Source organism: Carassius gibelio, chromosome B2, assembly GCF_023724105.1.
Source record: "Carassius gibelio isolate Cgi1373 ecotype wild population from Czech Republic chromosome B2, carGib1.2-hapl.c, whole genome shotgun sequence".
NCBI classification, from domain to species: domain Eukaryota; kingdom Metazoa; phylum Chordata; class Actinopteri; order Cypriniformes; family Cyprinidae; genus Carassius; species Carassius gibelio.
This window is the reverse complement of record NC_068397.1, coordinates 24,399,021-24,425,703: the sequence shown is the minus strand read 5'-3', so window position 1 is coordinate 24,425,703 and position 26,683 is coordinate 24,399,021. Positions and strand designations below refer to the sequence as shown.

The 26,683-nt window shown below is 36.5% G+C and overlaps 1 protein-coding gene across 2 annotated transcripts; it reads left to right on the top strand.

The window, feature by feature from the left end:
* The first annotated feature begins 243 nt into the window (after positions 1-243).
* On the top strand, positions 244-24,771 carry LOC127951061 (UDP-glucose:glycoprotein glucosyltransferase 1-like). Of its 2 annotated transcripts, none has more exons than XM_052548692.1 (40): positions 244-308; positions 1,164-1,302; positions 1,398-1,477; positions 1,766-1,896; positions 1,993-2,105; positions 3,159-3,333; positions 3,446-3,542; positions 3,659-3,740; positions 3,856-3,956; positions 4,556-4,655; positions 5,558-5,618; positions 6,449-6,540; positions 7,237-7,387; positions 7,470-7,589; positions 7,722-7,807; positions 8,133-8,268; positions 8,387-8,518; positions 8,759-8,923; positions 9,717-9,837; positions 10,389-10,487; positions 12,383-12,477; positions 13,369-13,575; positions 13,729-13,860; positions 13,942-14,072; positions 15,017-15,112; positions 15,184-15,286; positions 15,690-15,769; positions 15,978-16,167; positions 17,437-17,595; positions 17,682-17,767; positions 17,865-17,949; positions 18,680-18,768; positions 18,843-18,947; positions 19,726-19,810; positions 20,487-20,669; positions 21,108-21,268; positions 21,564-21,678; positions 21,765-21,881; positions 21,992-22,157; positions 23,199-24,771. In XM_052548692.1, the coding sequence occupies exons 1-40, from the start codon at positions 248-250 to the stop codon at positions 23,222-23,224; spliced, it is 4,653 nt and encodes a 1,550-aa protein (XP_052404652.1). In that variant the 5' UTR covers positions 244-247; the 3' UTR covers positions 23,225-24,771. The 2 variants fall into 2 exon arrangements, with proteins under 2 accessions (XP_052404652.1, XP_052404653.1); XM_052548693.1 differs by lacking the exon at positions 244-308 and adding an exon at positions 843-927.
* The last annotated feature ends 1,912 nt before the right edge of the window (positions 24,772-26,683 follow it).

Here is a 26,683-nt window from a genome sequence, read left to right as displayed (position 1 = left end):
AAAGCTCCTTCGTGCTCTTCTTGAGCCAAAATGGCGTCTATGACCATTTAGCTGTCTAGCATATAGCCCGTAAAAACATTGCATTATGTTGTTGTCTTAGATCAAATTTATGACATTTTATAATCAATGTGACCTTCTTTTTTATTAATAATATTGTTAATGCGGCGCTAAAAATATAAAATGTGATTTTGCCTATACTTCAAGCTAGATTTCTGGAAAGGCACAAAGAGCAGAGCACGGACGTGGGATGGACCACTCATACAGTTCAAACATGGCAACCCAAGAAAGAGGGTTAGAAGCCGGTGCTGGTATGGCTGCTCACTTTATTCTCTTCATATATATATACATATATGATAGTGTCTATGAATACGTCACTTAATGCATTTAGCCACTGGGTCGAAGCAAATGTATGTGAATCAGTCATTCTTGCATCTAGTTATAATGACTCCCAATACCCTAACGTTACATAGAGAAGTGAGCTCATGTAAACGCTGGATCCTTCTTTTTAGATATTTTTCTGGTTATTGTGTTCTAAGAGTATTTGAATTCAATCGCATTTCATTCTCATAACCTGTAAAAATCGAATTGCAATCCTTCGCATTATGATTATATAAGACACATAATGTTACTAACTTACTTATTTTTACTTAGTGCATTTAAATTCGGTCTGAGAGCCAGTTAGATGCCATTAAAAATTAATTCATCCTCCTAAAATATGCTTTGAAAGATTTAGTTGTAATGCAGGAAGTTAAATACGAACCCGGAACTCCTGCACGATGAGAACGCTGATTGGTGAAGCCAATCTTCATATCCACGATGAGTGCTCTGATTGGCTGAGAGTCAAGTCGCGCTGTCTTCTTCAAGCTGTCAAATGAAGAGAAATATAAACAATGCACGCAGAAACAAATGATGGCTGTCTGATTACATGTGTGTATTATATTTGCGCATTTTATGGTTATAGGTTGCAAGTATTTTATGTCAGTTTGTTCTAATTTGTTTTAGATAAAAAAGGGACAGTTCAACGTTTGTTTCACTTTCTTTTTAAATGTTTAACCTATATATATAGCCACGGTTTAACCACTCCAGTATTTTTAACATTAGTGGTGTACCATTACCATTGAGTCCCGTCCTCAAACATACACTAACCTGTATTATTTTCTCAGGCTTTTATGGGAACATGTGGATGTTGTGTGTTGCACTGCTGGCTCTGGGCTCTGTCCACTCTGCCAATGGGGACTCAAAAGCTGTCACAACAACACTGACCACTAAATGGCCCTCTACACCACTCCTGCTTGAGGCCAGGTTAGCTTGAACACACAACGATGATAGCACGTTTAATATACAGGTTTATGCTACACGTTACTACTAATAAATAATGGCTATATAATGTTCTTCAGTGAGTTCCTTGCTGAAGAGAGTCAGGACAAGTTCTGGGACTTCGTGGAAGCCAATCAAAATTTTGAAAGTGACCATGATGGTAATGTTTGACCTGAATCCCATCTTTTACTTTCATTTTTAGACACGGTGAGGCTTGTCAACATGTTTGCCTGATTTTATGAAGCTGTTACCCTTTATATTTATGAAAGTGCTGTTGTATTGAACATCATACAATAAAATAATGTATACTTTTATGCTGCGGGTATGTTATGCAAACAAAATTAATGTCTAGTTACTTGCGTTTAGTTCCAATAGCAGCAGTATTTGTGTCTATGCTCTTGACGTGCTGTTGGCCAATCAGATTATCAGACTGGTGTCCATATTTCAGACACAGATCTGGCATACTATGAACTGATCCTGAAGAGAGCCAATGTGCTGCTGAGCCCGGTCCAGCTAAAGCTGCTGAAGTTGGCTTTGTCTCTGAGGGCCTACTCATCCACCGTCCATTCCTTCCAGCAGGTGACTAGGACCTCTTTACAACTGTGTAATGTAAATGCAAAGTGAATCTGGAGAAATCATGTTTGACTCTGTTTGGTGGACTGTTTGTTTATGTAGATCGCCTCTAATGAGCCTCCTCCACCTGGCTGTAAAGCGTTCTTCAATGTACATGGACAGGTGTCTTGTGATACAGAAAGACTTAAAGTCATGCTTGATAATGCCGTAGAACGGTGAGTAAAAGCAAGACCTGTTGTAACCTCCCCTACACCATTAAGAAACATTATCAACTTTTTTTTAAATAAAAAAAACTTTAAATAAGTACTCTATTGGGAATGCATGAAAATGTTGCTAATGAGGACACAAACAGAAAGCAAACAAGGCATTTCAAATTTCAGTAATTACTGTAAATGTTTTTTTAAATGATGAAGCCTCCACAGAAACATAAATAATTTAGAATTTTGTATGTCTAACAGTTAGACTAACATCTAAATCTATGTAAAGATGCTTTTTCATGTTGTATTATATGTATTGAGCATGCAGTTTTTATGTCCCCTTTGATTAAAGACTATTTTAGTTTTTACTTAAAACACTTAAACACTTGAGTGCATTAAAACACTTAAAGGATCACTCCTTTTTTTTTTTTCTTTCTTTCTTTTTTTTTTTTTTAAATAGGCTCATTTTCCAACTCCCCTAGAGTTAAAACAGTTAAGTTTTAACGTTTCCGAATCCATTCAGCCGATATCTCAGGGTCTGGCAGTAGCACTTTTAGCTTAGCTTAGCATAATTCATTGAATCCAATTAGACTGTTAGCATCTCACTCAAAAATTACCAAAGAGTTTTTATATTTTTTTAATAACATTTTAAATAGGAAAAATATCTAAACTCTTTGGTCATTTCTGAGTGAGATGCTAACGGTCTAATCTGATTCAATGATATATGCTAAGCTAAGCTAAAAGTACTATTGCCAGACCCGGAGATCGGCTGAATGGATTAGAAAATGTTAAAACTTAACTGTTTAACCCTAGCAGAGTCGGAAAATAAACCTATTTTCAAAAAAAAAAAAAAAGTATAGTGTTCCTTTAAATCCTACACATTTTCTTATACAAATACATTTAAACTAAAGTATTGACCGTGTCAACAAACCCAAACACAACCAAAACTTTGTAATGTTTTTTTTTTTTTCACTTATTTATATATTTCTTGTATTATTTATATATTGTTTTGTTTGCTTTCTATGGTTTATGTATGATTAATGCATTATGTATTTATCTTTTCATTTTCAGGCCCAAGCCATACCTGTTCAAAGGTGATCACAGATTCCCCTCAGCCAATCCTGATGCACCGGTTGTGATTCTTTATGCCGAGTTGGGCACCAAAGAATTCACTAGGTTCCATCAGCTGATGCTGGCCAAAGCCAACAAAGGCTTGATCACTTACATTTTACGCCACTTTCTGTCTGTGAGAATTCAACCTTTTTGTATTTGAATCATAATTTTCATTGCGCTGAATCTCTTTATCCTTTCATCTTAAGATGAATAAATCCATATACTGAACTCTGTCACCCATGCAGAACCCTAGCAAGGGTAAAGTGCTCCTGTCTGGATATGGAGTGGAACTGGCCATCAAAAACCAAGAGTATAAAGCCAAAGATGACACCCAAGTTCAAGGTATGATGGCAGCTGAAAGTCTTTGTGTTGTGGCTTTGAAAGAAAGTTAGTATAATTTCAGTACAGATATCAAGTCTAATTAGCAAACTCATTTATCTTTTCTCCACTCTTCACAGCTGGAGCTGATGCAAATGCCACTGTAATAGGTGAAAACGATCCTGTGGATGAAGTCCAGGGCTTTCTGTTTGGCAAACTTAAGTAATTTGAAACTCCATACATTAACATTAAAGGCTGCTCTATGTTGACTTAAATGCATCCCTGTGTTTGAAATGACATAACTGTATATCTTTATATCATGTGTTGTATTTGTTAGGACCATTTATCCTGAACTTAAAGAACAGCTGAAGGAGCTCCGGAAACATTTGATTGAGAGCACCAATGAGATGGCCCCACTTAAAGTCTGGCAGATGCAAGGTGAGTGTTGTTGAACTGGTGAAACTTCTGGCATCTATAAAATTGAAATGAAATGCTTGTTGGCTGCAGGTGTTTATATCGAAGGCCACAAGAAATGTACGCTACAGTGTTTTTACCATGGTTAAGGTAGCATAACATCTTGTACTATTTGGCACAACTACATTAATGCCACTACTTCAAAGCCTTTCAAGCTTAATTATTATATTACCTGTGACTAAGGGAGCAGTCGGGTAGCTCAATGCACATTCTGACGGTATGCAAATGGAAAGTTTTCACATTGTTAATTAGATGTGGCTCTGCAGGCCTTGCATGGTTGTCAAACACAACTCCCTATTGCCCAGAGCTCATTACTGCTCTATCAAGGTAAACTCATCAGAGACTAGTCACATTTAACAAAACCTTTGAGTCAATACACACACAGTTGAACGCACTATTCCCAATCGTACTGGAAAAGTGCTTTGGCACATCAAATTCATTATATGTGGGATCTGAGAAATTGGCATGCCATAAACAGGCCATGGCTATTTCAAATAAGATCTTGATTGTAGGAGCAGAAATGCAGGTTTGAATAACCTGTGTTCTTTATGCTTCTTCTCAAGATCTCAGCTTTCAGACTGCCGCCCGTATCCTGGCAGCTCCCTCAGTGGACGCCCTCAATGTCATGAGGGATTTGAGCCAGAACTTCCCCACCAAAGCCAGGTAAATAACCAACTGTCCTTTACATACATTCAGTCCTATCTAGACATGATAATGCAAAAAAATAAATAATAATAAATCATTTATTTAAAAAAATAAATAAATATCATTGGTTTGAACTCCACTACTGTATATTTAACATTGAACATGTTTTGAATTGGCTGAGGTTTTGCCAATTTGCACAGCATTTCACTTTCAGCGAAGGCTCTAAATTGATGCTGGAAACACTGTGTCTTAACCTTGTGTGACATAATGTGTTTATATGTGGCATACAGTTTATTTCACTTTCAATAGCCACTTTTCTGTGTTTATTCATTAATTCCTCATTGGGTCTATAGTAGTAAGTGCTTTTCAGTTCAGAGGCCCTGGCAGCAGACCACTCAAGTCATCAAAAAATTAGTTTGAGCTGGATGTTTTGAGTCTTTACTGCCTTCCTAGGTTTAATTAACACTTTAAGGCTAAAAAACGAGCCGTCAGCAGTTATGATGAAAATAATATGCTTTATTTGGCCCAGACGGTGCAGCCACAGCTGTTTTTTTTGGCAAATGTATTTTAAATGTGCCGCCCACACTAAAGTGCAATTTTGTTAAAGTGATCCTTGACATCATGGAGTATAATACGCAGTCATGTATCGCCCAGAGCAATTAACTGTAGCTCTGAGTCATCATACATATATATATATATATATTTTTTTTTTTAATGTCTGAATGTAGACTTGCAATGACGTCAGTGAAAGCAATCTCTTCTCAATCTAGTTAAACAGCGTTGATTTAAACAGTCAGCGCAGACATTTTTATGCAGATTACAGTAGGCTGTGCATTCAAAATTTGATTATAATGAATCATCATGATGAACTAATAAGTCATATTCAGTAAAACCACGCACATTTCTCTCTCCCCTCTCAGGTCCATAACAAAAACGGTTGTTAATTCAGAGATCCGGAAGGAGATTGAGGAAAATCAAAAGGTGAGGGCTACCATTGTCCTTTTTTTCATGTTCTCAGAAAGCTTTGGCGTCAGCAGGTATTCTCATTCACTACGCTTTTTTTGCTGCACTGCTGAGATAATGGACTCAAAGAAGAGGCCCAGTCAAGTCTTTGTTTTTTTCCCTCATAACTCACCAAGAAAAGTCATGAGAAAGTCTTACAATGATTCTCCCTTCCCATATATTAAAACCTGTGTTTAAAATGAAAGAAGTATCAGTTGCAAAGTGTTTTGGTTGTTAGAGTAATGGAGAATTATTCCTCTCCACCTCTCTGCTTGCTTTTTTTCACGTTCCTCTGTATTGGAACGTGTGTAAACACTTTTGTTTTGTCGCTGAAAAGGTAATGAATGAAGTAATTGTGGCGAATGCGGTTTAAATGTGGCTTCGTTCATTGTTTCGGTCATGTCCTTTCTGTGATTAAAGCTGTTTCTCGCCTCTTGTAATGAGGACGTGTAACGGACCTGCTCCTCATTCCTCACTGTAATTGCATGCTGGGAAACTTGACGAATGGAGCCTCTTTAAGGTTCTCTAACGAGCTCCCTCGCTCTAATGCATGTGCCTTTAGCGAAAAACAAACATGAGTGCCATGGATAAAAGCATGAATATATAGAGTGTATATGGCCTAAGGCTCAAAAGAGTGTGTTTGAATTATAGATCATATTGAGCATCTCTTTCAACTTCTGTTCTGCTCTATGAAGTGACAGAAGCATATGTTTCATCCAGGGATTAGCAACCCACAGGGCTTGGGAGGTTACATTAAGGCTAATTGTGAATGTCACACCTAATATCTCATGTTTTTATGTCTCCTCTAGTATTTTAAAGGGACATTAGGTCTCCAGCCAGGGGACTCAGCTCTGTTTATCAATGGACTCCATATTGACCTGGATGTGCAGGACATTTTCAGGTAAGCAGCTGGATGTTTTTTTTTTTTTCTAACTTATTTTTTTCTATATGTATTATATATTAAATATAAATATTACATTATAAACTAATTATTTATACTAAGCAGAAGTGAAAATAATAAATTAATATTAGAAATGTAACTAAAATAGTAATGTAATAATGCAGCATGTAATATTCACCTATTGGTCAAATGTTTGGCATGTATAATTGTCTTGGTATGTTTTTGAAGAAGTCTCTAATGCTTCCAAATGGTGCATTTATTTGTTAAAAAATACAGTAAACCAATAATATTGTGCAATATTAATGCAAATATTTGGTTTCTGTGAGAGTTTATTTTATAATGCAAGTCATTCCTGTGATGGCAAATTTGAATTTTTTCTCCAGGATTCTTTGTTCAGTAAAGTTCAAAAGAACAGCATTCATTTAAAGCAGTGAAATGTGGATTTGAAATGTCTTTATTGTTACTTTTGATCTATTCAATACATCCTTGCCAAATAAAAAACAACCTTTCAGACCCGATACATTTGAATGATGTAACATAAAGTTTTATGTGTTTGTCGATGTTTTTATCTGTCATGCTGCAACCCTGTATATATATATATATATATATATATATATATATATATATATATATATATATATATATATATATATATATATATATATATATAATTTATTTATTTATTTATTTTTGCAGCGTTTTGGATGTTTTGAGAAATGAGGCAAGGGTCATGGAGGGTCTGCGTAGTCTGCTTATAGAGACACCCTACATCCACGACATCCTGAAACTTAATGTTCAGCCCTCAGACTCTGACTATGCAGTGGACATCCGCAACCCTGCTGTTAACGTGAGCTATGTGTTTTTTTGTTGCTGTTGTTTTTTTCTGGGTGAGATAATAGAGAATAAACCATCTTTTTCTCTTTCTCCAGTGGATTAATAACCTGGAGACAGATGGCAGATATGCATCCTGGCCCTCTAATGTGCAGGAGCTGCTGCGGCCCACCTTTCCAGGCGTCATTCGACAAATCCGGAAAAACTTTCATAATCTGGTGAGTAGCGCAAGTGCTGTGTAAACATGACAGTTTCCTTCAGACATTAACAGTTCACAATGTGAAGCCCACATACAGTATATATATGAATTCTGAGGATCATTTCAAAAATTGTCTGTGTCATCCTGACAGGTGATGATTCTGGATCCAACCCATGAGAACACGGCAGAGCTGATCAGCGTGGCTGAGATGTTTTACAGCAACAACATCCCACTCAGGTCAGTCTGAAAAAAATAGACCGAACATTATTACAAGAACTTGATTAATGTTTCACAATGCGTAGGAGCCAAGGTGCTCCTGAAGGAATGCAGGTTCAAATCTGGTCAGTTTCATGTGACATTCTCACCCCGTCATTTCACTTTATTTAGCATCTCCCAATATAATATTAAAAAGTCATTAAAACCCATAAACAGTTTTGTGTATACATAATATATATATATATATATTCTTCAGTTATAGGCTTGAATGGTTGGTCAACTCTGTATCCTGTCAGTGTAGTTATTGTGTCTTTCTCTGATTTCTGTGTTTCGGTCTTTTCTGCAGGATTGGTCTGGTGTTTGTGGTGAATGATTCTGATGAGGTTGATGGGATGCAGGATGCTGGTGTGGCTTTACTTCGAGCTTTCAACTACATCGCTGACGATGTTGACAGCCAGATGGCCTTCGATGCCATCATATCTGTAAGTCACAACATCACGAGTGCTTCATACAACACCAATTTATTTTGTCTATGTTTAGGAGCTTACTTGATATAGATTTGCCTAAAACTAAGAAAATAATTGTTGATATGTCTTTCAGATGTTGAGCAGAGTTCCCAGTGGAGGCAAACTGAAGGTGGAACATGTGGTGGGTGTGTTGGAGAAGAGATATCCCTATGTAGAGATCAGCAGCATCCTGGGGACTGACTCTGCCTACGACAACAACAGAAAAGTGAGGGATTTGTCTTCCTAATGTGTGTGCTTTGAATATTTCAGCAGTGCTCCTTCTCAGATGTCTCATTCTTGATAAAATAGACAAAATATTGTGGATGAGTTTTTTTTAATTTTTTTTTATCAACTGTAGAGATTAAGGATGTAACTGTCAGCCAGAGTTTGTTCCTGTTCTAAAAGCTCTTTGTGTCTCCCAGTACCCATAACCCTTATTGAGGTCATCTCTTCTATGTCTCCACAGGAAGGAAAGGCATATTATGAGCAGACTGGTGTTGGCCCATTGCCTGTGGTGTTGTATAATGGAATGCCTTTACAATGTGAGCAGTTAGACCCAGATGAACTGGAGACAGTCGTCATGCACAAGATCCTAGAGACCACCAGTTATTTTCAGCGCACAGTCTACCTGGTGAGAATTGCTTGTCTGTCACCTATAGTCTCTGTGGTGTCCTTTTTCAGATTAAAATGTAACACATTAAACCTTTGCACTCTTGTACTAAAAAAAGCTAAGATCTGTCTGTCTTCCAGACCAGCTTTAGTGGAAGAACTTGTTTCACGGAGTAGTTGTGGGAAGTCGTGGCCTAATGGTTAGAGAGTCGGACTCCCAATCGAAAGGTTGTGAGTTCAAGTCCCGGGCTGGCAGGAATTGTGGGTGGGGGGAGTGCATGTACAGTTCTCTCTCCACCTTCAATACCACGACTTAGGTGCCTTTGAGCAAGGCACCGAACCACCAACTGCTCCCCGGGCGCTGCAGCATAAATGGCTGCTCTGTGTGTGTGTTCACTGCTCTGTGTGTTTGCACTTTGGATGGGTTAAATGCAGGGCACAAATTCTGAGTATGGGTCACCATACTTGGCTGAATGTCACGTCACTTTCACAGTTTCACTTTCGTGTCATGCACTCTGTAGTCTTGCATGATTAATCGTAAATATATATTATGTAATAAGTTGTTATTGCCAGGTAGGATTCTGCATTAAATACAATACATAAAAAGGAAAATATCACCCATTATATAAATCCACATCCATATTGTAGGATACTCCAGGTGTGCACAGTAAATACAAAATTAATAATTAAATTAGTGTGTAAAATAGTGTGTTTGTTTTTTTATTCATTTAATTTTTTCATTCATCTGAAGTACAGTTTAGGGTTATTTTATTTTTAAGTGTCATCTTTTGAAGTGACTCTTATGATCTTTTCAGGGTGAACTGAACAGTGACCATGATGTAGTGGATTTTATCATGAATCAGCCCAATGTGGTCCCACGAATCAATTCCAGAATCCTGAGCACCAACAGGAATTATCTGGACCTTTCTGCCACCAGTGAGTTCTTGTCTGATTGGCTTCATAACAAAGTTGTGTTTTTTCTTTTTTTTGTGTGTTTTGCTGCTCCCCAGTTCTTTTCTGTTGAATCATAAATAGCTTTTCTTCGGGTAAATGAGCTAGTTTGAGATATACAACACGTACGCTCTCACATGCTCTCGGGATTGAATATCTGCCTCATTGTGAATTCTGCGCTAAATGTCTTGTTTGTTCTTGATAGCCCATTTATATACAAAGACGTACAAATGAGCCTGCGCCAATGATATTCATAAACTGCTTTGTTTTTGCAAGGAACTTGAAACTGAATTTTAATAGCTTTCGAATAGCATATTTGCAGTCTTTCAGGAAGCTGAGAAAAAGACCCATTTCAATCTGAACTCAAATAGCACTCCATGTTTAGAAATAGCTGCATTTGAAATGGCTTTGGTTGGATTCAATTATGAATGTGAATGAACCTCTAACAGAGAACAAAGCACAACCTTATTTTCATTTTCTCCCCTAGTGTTTGCCATCACCTGACCTCCAAAAAAACCAAGTATTTTCTTTTTCAGACAATCATTTTATCGACGAATATGCACGTTTCCTCTTTCTGGACACCAAAGACAAGAACGCAGCAGTAGCCAACAGCCTGAATTACATGACAAAGAAAGGTGAGGTGATTGCTGCTATTGATCTCCGCCAGAAACGCAATTCCTCCGACCTGCTGATATATGAACAATTGAGGGTTTCTCTGTGGGACCTTTGTGAAGTGTATCATTTCCATCTTATGTTAGGTGCACACTGCCGATTTGGCGAACAAAATCAAATTTCAGAAGTTGTCAAATACTGACAATACTGCATTTGTTGGATGTTAAAAAATGGTGTAAATACTAGAGAATTAGCTATTGCAAATCTTGGTAAATTAAAAGATGGATTGCGTTGGTACAAGGCCCTTGGTTTAATAAGAACGTTGTCACCTGGAAAAAATCTGTTGATTCTAGCTTATGTATATTACATGCAACACATATCTCAGTATTTAGCATTTTATTTGCATTATAATATAAAAATGTCCTTCAGTTTGCTTTGGAGAATGAGCAGTCAAATGCAAATGAAGATGACTAACATGGATTGATGACTTAAATGGTCCAGTAATTACCAAAGACTTGGCTGATATGTATATCACAAAGTCTGGCATCAAAGATATTTAATGTTGTACATTGAATATGTTCTGTCCTTTAGCCTAAATTTCATTATATATTCTGACAGGCAACACACAAAAAATTGCAGTGTACACCTGGCTTTAGACACCAAAAACTGTCTGTGTAGCACTAAATATATCTGTCTGCTTTTATTTGTGCTTCTTGAATGCTGATTTCAGGGATGTCAATCAGGGATGCTCCTGGTAATTGCATTGAGCTGTTATACTCACTCAACTGACAGCCCACTTCCCATAGATCTCATCTAAACATACAGTACTGAGTGCAAATATTGTTAGAAAACGCCTACATTGACATCATTAACATAACACTCTCTATTGCTTGAAGGAATATTCTGGGTTATTTAAAACTTAATGTTTGTTTACCACATATGTGGAATAGAAGTAGTACAGCAAATAGGCTAACTTTGACTCTGTCTCAGTTTGTGTACACAAATGGGAATGCATTTACAGGAATACACTTATAATGGAAGCCTAGCAGGTCAGTGTGCGACTACTTTGAATAAATATCTATAAATATTTAAAATGTCTATTTTTCTGTCACACTGTTTCAAAAGTACAGGTTCTCTTTGGCTCAGTATGTGTGATACAAGGATACCAGGATGAAAGTATCAAGGGATGTGACGTAATATGTAGAAGTGAAATTACATCAGAATTTTGTCCATCTAGAAAAGCAGTCCAACCTCAAAAGGACAATTCAAGACAAATTTAATGTTGGTTCTTCAACTGAAATACAAGCCTCATATTCTTAAACGCTCTGGCCTGCGGGGCTTTCATTATAAACCAAATGCATTTCTCTGAATGAGTTTTTAATTGTTTAAAATATACTTAGGGACAATGTTAAATTAATTTCTGTAGTAATTGACAGTATGCCTTTGAATGATATTGCTAAAGTTGCAAATGTCGCAAAATATTCCTTTTTAAGTGTGTCTGCAAGTTTAAGATTAGTGTATAATGATTGTTGTTGTTGCTTTCCTTTAACCAAGTGAAGAAGTTTTCTGAAGCTTGCTATTGATTTAAGTACAGCTGTGCATTTGTCATCTGTCAGAATTGTCAGTATGTGATGGATGAAAGAGATTCTCTTTCTATCCTGTGGTCCCCTGTAATATCTTTCTTTTACAGACGTTTACAGGTTTATATCTAGGTTGAAATTGCCTGTCTGTCTTTTGTGTGCCGCTTGGGCACTTCAGATACATCTTGCCTTTTTGACTGTTAAAACCTAAGACAAGCCAGAATGCTCTTAGTTCCTCACATCATTTTCACTCACCTTTTTAGATTGCATGAGGAAACAGCATGTCTCGGCTGTGTAATTTTCTTCAGCCCGTGTGTCTGTCCTTCTCTGACTTGCAGATGATGGCATCATCCGTCCAGTGACTTTCTGGGTAGTGGGAGACTTTGACCAGCCCTCGGGACGACAGCTGCTGTACGATGCTATACGTCACATGGTAGGACAATGTCACTGAGCCAGTTCCGTCAAAGTTTTTGCCACAGTGGTCTGTCTGATGAATAGAATATATTTACTGCCAATTTCATTATATTTTTTACTGCCCTTGTTTGTGAATCTAATCTAAATGTATTCACACAAAGTAGCAAATCACACTATAGTATCAGTACATCAATATTTATAAAAAATAATGTAATTATTATAAAGCGTTATTTAAATATTTGAATATCATCAATAATATCTATGTACATAAAAACATAAACCAGCACACATAGCTGTGTTCCTTACTGCTTATATAATGTTATATTATTGTTTTTTTATATATATAAACTAATATATATATATATATATATATATATATATATATATATATATTTGTATACTATTCTATTATTTATTATATCACTTAAATTTTTTGTTATTAATTTTGGTAATGTGTTTTTGTCCTTTTTTATTATGTTATTTCAGATATTTGTACTTAGCTTTATTATTTTTTTATTTTAATAATTAGTTTTACCGATTGTAGTACTTGAACCTATTTCAGATTTATAACAACATTTATAGTTTTCTTTAAAAAAATTCTTAACAGTTTTCATCTAATATTTATATTATATATATATATATATATATATATATATATATATATATATATATATATATATATATATATATATATATATATATATATTGATTTTATTTAATCACAACACTGGATATTTCAAACACTAAACATAGTATGTGATTTATAAATATTTATATGGCAACTTAATTAACAAAATATTTATATTAATGTTTAAATAACAGCTTTTAAATGTGTGTGATAAGAGTGTGTGTGTGTGGGGGGGGGACAGGTCTAAACCAATCAAAATTTGATGCCTTTTTTTTTTTTTAGAAAACCAGTAATAATGTACGATTAGGAGTGATCAATAATCCCAGCGAGAACCCGTCTAATGAGAACAGCCTTATTGCTCGAGCCATATGGGCAGCCATGCAGACCCAAACTGCCAACAACGCCAAAAACTTCATCACCAAAATGGCTAAAGAAGAGACGGCGCAGACTCTTTACGGAGGGAGTGACATTGCAGAGTTTGCTGTTGGGGTAAAATAAGCTCTCCTGTAATTCATTTACAGTTGTGATGGATTATTTGCTCTGGGTTATTTCACTGTTGCCGCTGCGAATGTCACTTTTAAACTGCAGAATTTAATATAGAACCAATCTAACCAGATGCTTCTGCATTTTTCTGCACTACAGGGCATGGACGTTCCTCTGTTTAAGAGTGCATATGAGTCCCCTAATGTGAACTTCCTGTTGGCTCACTCTGCCTACTGTCGGGATGTCCTCAAACTGCAGAAGGGCCAGAGAGCTGTGATCAGTAATGGACGAGTAAGTTAGACATTTTGTAAAGCAAGAATTCGGATGCTTTGAAAGCTCTTCTTATTCTGCTTTTTGTCTTTTTCTCTGCAGATCATTGGTCCATTGGAAGAAGGAGAGGTCTTCAACCAGGATGACTTCCTGCTTTTAGAAAACATTATCCTAAAGACATCAGGGGAGAGTATTAAGGCCAAAATTCAACAGCTGGGCATGGTAGAGGACAGGTATGCTAGACCAATCCTGTGCAGCAGGTTATAGACACTTTTGTTGGTTGAAGCAAATATAACCAATAGCAGAGCTCTTAACCACTTTGAGTACAGAACACCCTTCTGTCAGGGCTGTAGAAGGATTACAGGACATTAAACATAACCATCACATGTACTCTGTGCAGTAATTACTTCCTCTTAATGAAGTGTGTCGGCCTGCCTTGAAGATGGAGATGTAATAAATGTGCCATTTTATGTGGACAGTGACACCATGTTCATTATCCTCTCAGTAAACTTTTAGAGGGCTGATTATTGAAGTGTTGGGTATAATAGTGGAGGTAGTCATTGTCTTTATCAGCTCTTGAATCTGACACTAGGCCTCTGTGAGAGAGTTGTAGCAAATTTTTGCCTTTTGCTAGGTAGGCTTTGGTTCGCACGTGTATTTGATTGATACACACACAATGCAAAAAAATAAAATAAAAATGTATATATATATATTATAGTCAAATGCTAGTACATAAAAACAACACATTGCATTTGATTGATCATGGTTTGCAGGACATTTTGAACTTTAAACCTAATATGCTATTTATATTTTAGGGTTTCACTGATGTGAAAAAGCAAGTCTGAACTTATCATTATTTTACCACAATATTATCGCTCACAATTTTAATTCAGTCAGAGAAAATATTCACACCCCTCAGTGGGGTAAAATGGTTGTGTTCAAATGTCTGTTCTCATAAAATTATTGTTAATCTATCTAGTTATAAACATATCTACACAGATGAAAAAAAAAATAACTAAGTTGCACAGCATAATTCTTTTCAAGCTTGAAAGGTGTTCTGACATTTTTGAATGCGACGACATGTGAAAGTGAGCTTGTTTGCATTCATTCACTTCATTAAAGTAGATTTTGTGTCATTTATCCTGTATTTGTTTGTTTTGTATGTGTTGTGATGTAGAGCTAGTGATCTGGTGATGAAGGTGGACGCCCTGCTGTCCTCCCAACCCAAAGGTGAGGCAAGGATCGAGCACACTTTTGCAGAAGACCGATACAGGTACGTCACTTCTTCTCATCTCTAAATCCTCAGAATTCAGTTGTCAACTTCCTCTCCATTTCTCTTCACAGCGCTGTAAAGATCAGACCGAAGGAGGAAGAAGTGTACTTCGATGTCGTAGCTGTCGTGGATCCAGTGACCAGAGATGCTCAGAAACTGGCACCCCTCCTTTTGGTGAGAACTTCTGCATCCCTTCACTTAACATAACTTATGAAAGTAGGACATGTGGAACCAGATGGTTTAGATACAGAATCTACCAGCAGGGGCTGGACTAAATCATGCTAACCAGCCGAACCTTGACCCTTAGATTAAGTTTGAGCCATTATTATTTATTAAAAATGTTGACCAATGGATGTTGATCCAGAATCATGTCCTGCTTGTCCTACATGCTGTGTATATACCTGCATTAGTCATCACAGGACATCTGGTCCCTCTCTGTGACATTTCACAGGTACAGTCAGTCAACAGTCAGTCTGCATTTGTTGGCTCTGTTTCTGAGACCAGCTGTCGTTGAGAGCGGGTTCATTTGGTTGTTTCTACCTTGACTCATGTCATGTTTTTCTGTGTGCCCACTCAGGTCTTGAAGCAGCTGGTCAACGTCAACCTGCGAGTGTTCATGAACTGCCAGTCCAAGCTCTCTGACCTCCCACTGAAAAGGTTAGAAGAGAGACACTGTCTCCGTGAGAACACATGCTCCATCACAGAGTCACCTTCACATTTCTTTTACAGGCTGCAATAACATGGTGCATGACAAGACATCATTTACTCTGCAGTGCTGCATTATTGTTTTAGGCTTGCTTATGTTTTCAACTATCTTGTAATACTTTTGTACAGTGATTTAATATTTCTGTTTGTTTCTCCTCAGTTTTTATCGATATGTTTTGGAGCCGGAGGTTTCCTTTATGGCAGATAGCAGCTTTGCTCCTGGTCCGATGGCTAAATTCTTGGATATGCCACAGTCGCCGTTGTTTACACTCAACCTCAACACCCCTGAGAGCTGGATGGTTGAGTCTGTCCACACACGCTATGATCTAGATAACATCTACCTTGAAGAGGTACTGTAGGAATCCTCATCACACTTATTGACTCATAAGTCTAGGTCAAATAAATTTAAGATATTTTACTTACCGTATTTTCTGGACTATAAGTCGCACTTTTTTTCATAGTTTGGCTGGTCCTGCGACTTATAGTCAGGTGCGACTTATTTATCAAAATTAGTTTGACATGAACCAAGAGGAATGAACTAAGAGACATGAACCAAGGGAAAACATTACCGTCTCCAGCTGCGAGAAGTCACTCTATGATGCCAGAGATGCTGCTCAGTGCTGCATAGAGCGCCCTCTCGCGGCTGGAGACGGTAATGTTTTCTCTTGGTTCTTGGTTCTAAATAAATGCGATTTATAGTCCAGTGCGACTTATAGTCCGAAAAATACGGTAATTTCATTCAGCGTTTAGAGAACCTTTAAACTTGTCATTTATACATATAAACTTTTGATGTACTTTATATTTACTTGATACTTCCGAATTTTTTGGGCAGTTTTTGATATAAAAATTATTATTATTATTATTAGTTACATTTTCTTTTTTTCAACTTAAAAGCCTTTCTACTGATTTTAGTTTTTCACAATAGAAATGTTATAATTTGATTTGTGGTAAACAGTTCCAGTGTCAACAAAGAGTAAAACAAGGTTATGAAAAAAAAACAATCTACAATAACGTTCAAAAAAATATGGATCAGTGGTTAGTTTTTATTTATTTTGTATTTTTCTTTTTTTTATATAATGCAGACTTGCATACATACTTTATTCAGCAAGGATCAATGTGTATAATAATACAAATAATATAAAATAAAAGTAAAGGTATTTATTATTTCACACAATGTTATTTATTTAAAATAGATGCTGTTCTTTTGTGTTTTTTTATTTATTAAATAATCCTGAAAAAAATATATGAAGAAGAAGAAGAGGAGAAAGAAATGTTTCAAATCAGCATAATAAGATGATTTCTGAAGATTCATGTCACACTGAAGACAAGAGTAATGATGCTGAAAATTCTGCTTTGCCACCACAGGAATAAATTACATTTTAAAATATATTAAAATAGAAAACAGTTGTTTTAAATTGCAATATTATTTGCATATATTACTGTTCGAAATATATTTATACTGCATGCATATCAAGCTAGTTTTGTAAAACAGACAAGACACCCAATTTTTTTTTTAACATATGCATTTTATTTGTATTATATAACACATTTTATTAAGTATTGTTCAGGTATTCATTATTGTGATCATTAGTATTCGAGTCATATTCTCCTGTTTGCAGGTTGACAGTGTCGTGAACGCTGAGTACGAGTTAGAATATTTATTACTGGAGGGTCATTGTTTTGACGTAACGACAGGTCAGCCGCCCCGTGGGCTGCAGTTCACTCTGGGCACTGCCTCCGACCCTGTCATAGTCGACACCATCGTCATGGCCAACCTGGTGAGTGGACGTCACAGATTCATTCGAGAAATGATTTCTGATTGCCTTAGAGGTCATTGTCGCTTATTGTGATCCATCTTTAACAGGGCTATTTCCAACTAAAAGCAAACCCAGGAGCTTGGATTCTCAGACTGCGGAAAGGCAGGTCGGATGATATCTACAAAATCTACAGGTATCTTATTATAACACGTCAGACGTCTGTCTCTCGTAATGTCCTTCTGTCTCTTCACTTGATCGGTCGTTTCACTGTTTTAATTCCCCTGTCGCAGTCACGATGGCACAGACTCTCCAGCCGAAGCTGATGATTTAATCGTCGTCCTCAACAACTTCAAGAGCAAGATCATTAAAGTGAAAGTAAGTAATGGGTGTGTGAATCAGGTGTCGGGGGGAGGTCACATGCAAGGTCTTTGTCACTGTAGTTTGAGGGTATTAGAAGAGTTAAATGTGCTTAGGAGGCTGTAGAGAAGAGCGTGTGAGATATTCCTTCCTTTTTTGCTCGACTAGAGAAATGGAGAGCTAGAGTGTCTTTACTTTTCCAGTATATGTACTCTTAATATCTGACAAGCTGTCACATGTCAGCCGCTGCGTGGGCGTGTGTCCAATGCGAGGTCTGCTGCTTCCTGTGGGGCTGTGGGTGGACTGGGATGAGTGTGTGTTTATATATATATATATATATATATATATATATGAATTTTTGACACGTTGTGGCTTTAAGTATACAGCATGGGCCAGAGGGAATGTGTTTGTTTATGCGGCAGTGCTCGTCTCAGGGTTTGGATTATTGTTTCCTCATCAAAAGTTGGCAGTCGTCTTCACTTCACGTCGAAATTAATTTCACCTGCCAGTCGCTGGTACATTGAGAAATATATTTAATGTCCCTAATATTTCTCACTGGTTGTGAAACTGCATTTTGCATTTGATTCAAATGCAAAAGGGTATTTACTGGTGGATCATTTTGAATGTCGCTGCATGGGGTTCAGGAGTTGCAACAACACGGAAAACACTTTTATCTTCCTAGTTAAACATCCTACTGAGAAGTTATTATTTCATGCATAGATCCTGTTGCCCTATACCATGTTTGCAGGTGCAGAAAAAGCCTGATATGATGAAAGAGGAACTTCTTAGTGATGACACCCATGAGAACGACTCTGGATTCTGGACATCCATAACCAGGTACAAAGTGTTGCCTGTTGAGTTCTACTGTAGCTGTATTTGTCAGGTAATGGTTCTTTCTTCATCTCTTTCAGAGGATTTACTGGTGGTTCAAAGCCAGAAGAACCCAAACAGGAGAAAGATGGTGTCATTAACATTTTTTCTGTGGCTTCTGGTCACCTGTATGAGAGGTTCCTCAGGTAAACAGCTGCTTTTTCGGTTTTTCAGATTTAACAGTGCCAGTATTCATTGCTAATGACTATTACTGTAAACATGAAGAAAATATTTGGGTACTTGAATGCACTGATATTGCATATATAATGGAATCAGAAAAATACATCAATTATATAAACATATACCAGCTTAACTGATCATTCATGAAAATACAATCAAGTAGTTCTGAATGTCGTAGCTTGATTATTTTAATATTTATAAACTGCTGGCCTGCTCAGCATAACCAATATATTGTTGTTCATCAAATGTTCAAGTGGTCAGGACTGTCGTTGTTTTCATAGACAAAAAAAATATTAGCATAGAGCCCTGTTCATGTTCTCAAATGAATCATGACATTTGTGCTATGACAAATATATGACTTTAATATTATTCTTGTGCAGCAGAGATGGCTACAGTTTTGACATGTAATACAGACAAGTCCTCTTGTGTATATCCTTATGTGATATTGAAAAATGACTCGCATACATCTAATTTCACATATTAAGAAAATGCAATAACTTTTACATGACCGCCTGGCGCGGGTCACATCATGACTTTTGGTGACATTTTCCTCCTTATATATATATATATAGTTCTGTTTAGGCCTGTTTTTAAATGCTGATCTCTGACTTGCTATGTCTTATTAGCGGCAGTGTTATTGGTTGTGTAATGCAGCTCAGTTTAGAAGGTCACTCGCATAACTCTTCTGCAGCCTGTCACTGCAGGCGCTCTGTGTTGAGCTTTGGCCTCTCTCTGTCTCTGCAGGATAATGATGATGTCTGTGCTCAAACACACCAAGACACCCGTCAAGTTCTGGTTCCTCAAAAACTACCTGTCTCCTACTTTTAAGGTACTGGATTTGAGATTTAACATGATGGCACCGTTACCAGACCCTTCTGTTGTATAGATTTTATGTAACGTATATTATATTTGATTTTATTTTCAACAATTCTGCTTTGCCATCAAATAATTAAATGACATTTTACAATCTATTTAATAGATTTAATATATATATATATGTGTGTGTGTGTGTGTGTGTGTATATATATATGTGTATATATATATATATATATATGTGTGTGTGTGTGTGTGTGTGTGTGTGTATATATATATATATATATATATATATATATATATATATATTTCACAATATGACTGTAGTTGACAAATAAATGCAGCCTTATTACACAATATATTTAATTTTCTATTTAACATAGAATAAAAAAAATGTTTTAACTGATAGAATTTATATTATTTTAAATTCAGTAGCCTTTACTCCAGTATCACATGATCCTTCGGACATCATACTAATATGCTGATTCTGTGTAATTTTATTGTGTAATTTTACTGTGCTTTTTTTTCTTGTTTCTTTGGTGAATACAAATTCTTAAAGAAAAGCATTTATTTGAAATGGAAATCTTTTGTAATGTTATACTGCTAGTTTAATGCATCCCTGCTAAATAAGTTAATTTCTTATTTAAAAATTACAGTAGTGTTTCATATTTTTTTCGTATATCTTTTTGTAGGAGTTTATTCCATATATGGCAGAGAAGTATGGTTTCCAGTATGAGCTGGTACAGTATAAATGGCCACGTTGGCTTCACCAGCAGACAGAAAAGCAAAGGATCATCTGGGGATATAAGATCCTGTTCCTCGATGTGCTCTTCCCCCTGGCTGTGGACAAGATCCTCTTTGTAGATGCGGATCAGGTACAAAAACAGAGCAGCGCAGTTGTGTGGCATGAAATCCTGTCTCTAGTGAGCACTAATCACAAGCCTGCTCTTATGGGATTTATTTTCAAAAGTCTACGTACAGACAGATCACCCATTTGTAGTCACTGGAATTGCACAGCAGTTGTTGTAATCCAGGGTGTTTGTTACGCAAACTGGAGAGGGCATCATGCACATTACACATCTGATGATACACTGCTGCCACCTCTGGGTAAAGAAAAATACAGCTGGAGATTAAATATAAACGGCAATAAATACAAAAAAAGATAAAGATTTAGTTTCTTATGAGCAATGCAGGTTTTCATCTGACCATATCATGTCCTGATTCCATTTCCAGCAGCTGCTTTCTTTTGTCTTTGAATTAAAGACACAGCAGTGTAGGATTGTCAAATATTGTTGCTGTGCTTTTTCCAACAGATAGTTCGCACAGACCTGAAGGAGCTGCGGGACTTTGATCTGGAGGGAGCGCCGTACGGTTACACGCCTTTCTGTGAGAGCCGAAGAGAGATGGACGGATACCGTTTCTGGAAGTCTGGCTACTGGGCCAGTCACTTGGCAGGACGTAAATACCACATCAGGTAAGATTGGTTTGCTAATGTTGTTGTCTGGCCATTTTGTCTACCTCATTTTTAATGATGATGATTCATACCAAACTACACAATTTTTTCTGTTTAAAATGCCGCAGTAAAGTCATAAGATCCAGTACATCAAATGATTTGTCCAGTGTAAAACTGCTTTGCAGCTGAAATTGAATTTGTTTCGTAACTGAAAAATGTTATTTTCCTGTTTATTGCTGTGAAGCTGCTTTGAAACTATTTGTATAAAGCTCCATATAGATCAACGTGACTTGATTTGATTTTGTGTGCTCCCCAGTGCTCTATATGTGGTCGATTTGAAGAAGTTCAGGAAGATCGCTGCTGGAGACAGACTGAGAGGCCAGTACCAGGGTCTGAGTCAGGACCCCAACAGCCTGTCCAACCTGGACCAGGTGGGATGTTCTTTCCTTCACAGAAAGGGTTTATCGCTGGGCTCATCATTTGGACTCATCATTGATTATGTGTTTTCCCCTCTCAGGATCTGCCCAACAACATGATCCACCAGGTGCCAATAAAGTCACTTCCTCAGGAGTGGCTTTGGTGCGAGACCTGGTGTGATGATGCATCTAAAAAGAAAGCCAAGACTATAGATCTGGTAAGTTAGTTGCTCTCTGCACACAACGGTTGTGAATTTGTCAAAAAATTGGTTTGATTTTCTTTTTTGTTTGTTGTCAGTAATTAACACTGTGTGTTTGTCGGTCTTAGTGCAATAATCCACAGACAAAAGAGCCCAAGCTGCAGGCTGCGGTGCGTATAGTAGCTGAGTGGAGCAACTATGACCAGGAGCTAAAGAGAATCTACAACAATTTCCTGGAGGAGAAAGAGAGAGGCACCACAGACAGCTATCAGCAAACCAACAGAAAACACCCAGGTGAGACCAATCTGTCCTTTTCCTGTTTATGTCCGTGAATGTCACTGTGATGAAGGGCACTTTCCACAATTATGGTGGAAATAATTATTATAAATACTAAATAGGACTTTAAAGATATGTTGTTCATCCACTTCATGAAAGGAAAGTAATTATACCGTACAATGTCTTAAAACGATTGAAAACTCTGCAATGTATGATTTGATTGGTGTGTTTTTACGATAACCATGACAAACAAAAACAAATAAAATGTATAAAACAAAAACATATATAAAACTTCACAATGTAGCTTTATTTCAATAGAGGGAAATTCATGCAATAATTAACCTGTTTGGTAACTGGAATTAGTTAATTTAACAGTTTTTCCTTGAATAATGAATAAAAAATCTATTCCGCATATCCAAAATATGACATTTTTGTTCACTACCATTTGAAAGCTTGGTGTCTGTGATTAATTTTATATCGAAAAGCATTATGCAAATGCATTCATTTCATCTAAAAAGTAAAATGAGTAATATTATGAAATACTGGAATTTGAAATACCTGCTTTCAGTTTTAAACTATTGTAAAATGTCATTTATTCCTCTGATGGCAGAGTTTTCAGCAGCCAGTATTCTAGTAATCTTTCTAATATGCTGATTTGGTGATCAAGAAGCACTCCATATTATTATCAATGCTGGAAATATTTCAGTGGAAACCATTATTATTATTATTATTATTATTATTCATGATTATTTCATGAATAGAAAGTTCCAGAGAACAGCATTTTTAGAAATAGACATCATTTGTAACATTTTAATTGTCTAATAATGCTACAAATATAATACTACATATATATTACTAACTTTTAAACAATAGTGCATGGTTTTGAGCTGGGACAAGCCTGTATAGTTAATTAATTCACAGTTTATCTATTCTTATCTAATATCTAGTTAAACAACAAAAAAAATCTCCTTAGAACTCCAAAGTTTAGCTTAATCGTTCAAAGTGCTGAGTAGCTTTCTATAATGATTTGCTTAATCGGAGTCTCTTTCTCTCTGTCAGGTGGTGCCACACACTCTGAGCTTTGAGCTGAGGCTCTGCGACTGAAGAACAGGGGACTCTGTTCAAAGAGTCATCTTTTCTTCACCCTTTTTAAACCAAGCCTATCCTCCAGGAATGGGATGACATTCGTGCTTGACTTGACTTGAACAGAATTAATGCAGGATTCCTTCTTTGGTATTTGAATGCTTGTGGACGTATTGGGGTTCTGGGTAAACGACACAAGCAGAGGACATCTTCTACATCCAGGCACTTCTGATATTTAACCCCCTACAACACATATTACATATGCCATAAACAATACCAGTTCCACTAGAGCAAAAAAATACAAATAAAATAAAAACTGGCGCAGTTTCGACTGGTTGAGAGGTAGTACTATTGGGAATAACATAACTGAACGAGAAACTGCATGTGCGCAATTTTAACATTAAAGCAGATTTAATGTCCCTCTTAGCTGTAACTGGCTCTCATGAAAATGATTATTAAATCATGAAACATGAGATGCAGACTGTTCTTTTAAAAGCCACCCATGGGGTTGAAATGCCATGGCAGCAAAGTGATGTCATAATAGTTCGACTTTAAAGTACAGATCATTTCCTGTGACACATCACAGTTCAGATGGAGGCTTCATTTAAAAATTCAGATTCATCTTTTGGTAAACCAGCCAGCGCTAGTCTGTTTTTGTGATTATGAACGCGGAGCAGTTTTATGAAAATGTCAAAATCACATCCCTCTTCAAAGAAACGCATTAAAAGACCTTTTTAACTCAGGAAAAATCTATTTTGTCAATTTAGTCACAGCTAAATCTTTTTTTTTTCTGTTCCGCAGAAGGAAATTTTAGTTTACTGAAAAATGTTTGTGGGCATTGAAAAGCTCCAGTGGTGTTGTCACAGCCTAATATTGGTTCTTGGTTACTCCACATTAAAGTGATTGATAATGGTTGTCAGTTAATGAAACTCAGTCAATGGTTCTTTTAGGCCTACAAGATAAGAGAGATGTCTTCAGAAGATGACGATGGAGGGAAACGCCAACTTCCTTCAGAGAAGCTGCTAGCAGATAATTGCAGGTTGTTGAAATGTACTTTTTGTTTGTTTTCTTTTAATATCACTGGATTTCACTAAGTCATTGATGTGGTTGCTTTGGCCAAGTTTAATTTTTTTTTATTTTTGGTCATGTCCATTTCTGTGGTAATGCTTTTATAGGTTTGAGAATGACCACTTATTTTAAACATTTGATCATAAACCATGGGCCGGGGCTTTTTTTTTTTTTTTGCCTTTAAGCAATATAGATGTGTGCACACTTTTCATTCCTGGTTATTACCTGGAAATCGCCAACAGAGTCTGTATAATGTCCGGTTTTACAGTGAAAAGAAAAGCGAGGCTTGTACAGTGCCTTGTGCTTCGTTCTGTTTGAGGGGTACACTGCAGTGTCTTGTGGTTTATCTACTGTTCTTTTACTGAGTACAATTAATATGGGGAAAATGAAGTCAATCAATCAGTACTATGATGCTTTGGAATTACTGTAAGATTAATTGTGGGATGACAGTATTTTGTAATAAAAGATGTACCAAATGGAAGTGTCTATTTTTTACAATCTGCAGCTAATAATTATATTATTATTATTATTATTATTACTATTCATTAAAAATATTTTTCTTTCCACTACTTTTAAAAAGAGAAAAGGTCCACTTAATGCAATGCATTATTCTACCAAATGATGGCAGCACAATCCAGTAGTGAAACTAAGACCATAATGTAGAGAGGGAGAGAATGATGATTATTATTACTTTTATTTTAAATGCTCTGTCTCTGGCACTCAAACGTCCCATTGATTATCATAAAACTGGAAGAAAACTTTTAAGCACAAGTAAAACCAAACATTTCTTCAGTCTTTGCATGAGCAGATGTGAATAAAAAGGAATATATGAGAAATGTTTGGTTTTTCCAGCACTTACTGTGCCTTCTCAAGACATTGTTGCAGATTTAGTGTTGTAAATTGTCATATGTCATTGTAAGCTGCGCTGAATTTTTTTTAAGCACATATAAAGTTTGCTTATATTTGAAACTTAAGATCTTGTTGCAGCTCTCTCAAATTTATGATGCAATTTCTTGTTATTTTGGACATTATATCTCACATCTGCATTAAGACGACATGACTGTAATCTGTCCTGCATCGCTAATGTGTTTTCATCATTAGTTTCTTTTCAGTTTTGTCATTATAATATTAGGCTCCCAAATGATCTTGAATATTGCATTTAGCACACAAATTAGAGCTCATTTTGCCTCAGTGAAGTCAATTAAAGACCTCAAACTCTGGTTATTACACAATAAGAGTGTCCTTGACTCTGATCAAAGGTTTAATGAATTGTGAAGGGTGCAGATGGTTAGATTTTTAGATTTGACACAAACAACAAAGTTCCATGGTACTACTATTATTTGGACTCAGTAACATGGCAATACCATAGTTTTTGGATATGCATCATAAAAAATTTTCGGAATACATGTACTGTACATGAATGTACAGCGTACAATCAAGTGTTATCACCAGTACTATTATACTATACCACTCAAAGTTTGGGGTAAGTAAGATTTATTTATTTATTTATTTTAGAGAGAGAAATCCAATACTTCAGCAAAAATGCATCTATTCAGCAAGGAATTCTGAAAAAAAAAAAAAAAAAAAAACACGTTTCACCAAATTATTAAATCTCACAAATAGATAAATATTTTTGATCACCAAATCGCCATGTTAGAATGGAAGACAGTTATTTTAAATTGAAATAATATTTCACAGCAGAACTCTTTTTACTTAGATCAAATAAGCTTTAATGAGCATAACAACCTTTATGTGCTTCTTTTCCTCGGCGATGACAGCGTAACCCAAAATAATGTTAAAAACACGTATTTTAATAAACTGGGCACGATGGTTGCACCGCACGCGCATGCGCTATAGTCGGCTTCATTAACAAACGACTCTTGAACAAGGGGCAAGGAACTCGACCGGAAGTTGAAGTCGGGTGGGGGCTGCCATCTTTTAGCAGAACTTCACTTGCGTTAGCATTCCCATTGACTCCCATTCATTTTGGCGTCACTTTGACAGCGAATAACTTTACATCTGAGGCGTTTAAAGACTCTCTTTGTCCATTATTTATTTCTAAAGATACACGAAAATGTATAAAGGGCTCCATTACCTTCTATGTTACATTATGGCCCCGTATAAACAGTTTTTGTAAAAAATAGGCTAACGATTGCGTCATAACCACTCGGCTCTCTGTCGCATTACCGTACAGACAGGTGGAGAAGCTCGCAGGCAATTAACTTAATATGGCGTACTGCCGTTACATTTTAAAATACTATACAAAATAATTAATCAGAATACTTACTCCTGCTCACTCACGCCAAAGAAATCCCTGCTCAAGCTCGCCGTCTCTGCAAGATTAACGATGACAGTTTGCACTCACAGCTACTAGAAGATTTACATCTGTCAGA

What these genes read in the sequence shown, in the direction of transcription:
- LOC127951061 (XM_052548692.1), top strand. Translation starts at nt 248, where the DNA reads ATGGACCACTCATACAGTTCAAACATGGCAACCCAAGAAAGAGGGTTA. An exon ending in AGGGTTAGAAGCCGGTGCTG is followed by an intron (nt 309 to 1,163) that starts GTATGGCTGCTC and finishes TTATTTTCTCAG; the next exon opens with GCTTTTATGGGAACATGTGG. An exon ending in TTTCTGTTTGGCAAACTTAA is followed by an intron (nt 3,741 to 3,855) that starts GTAATTTGAAAC and finishes TGTATTTGTTAG; the next exon opens with GACCATTTATCCTGAACTTA.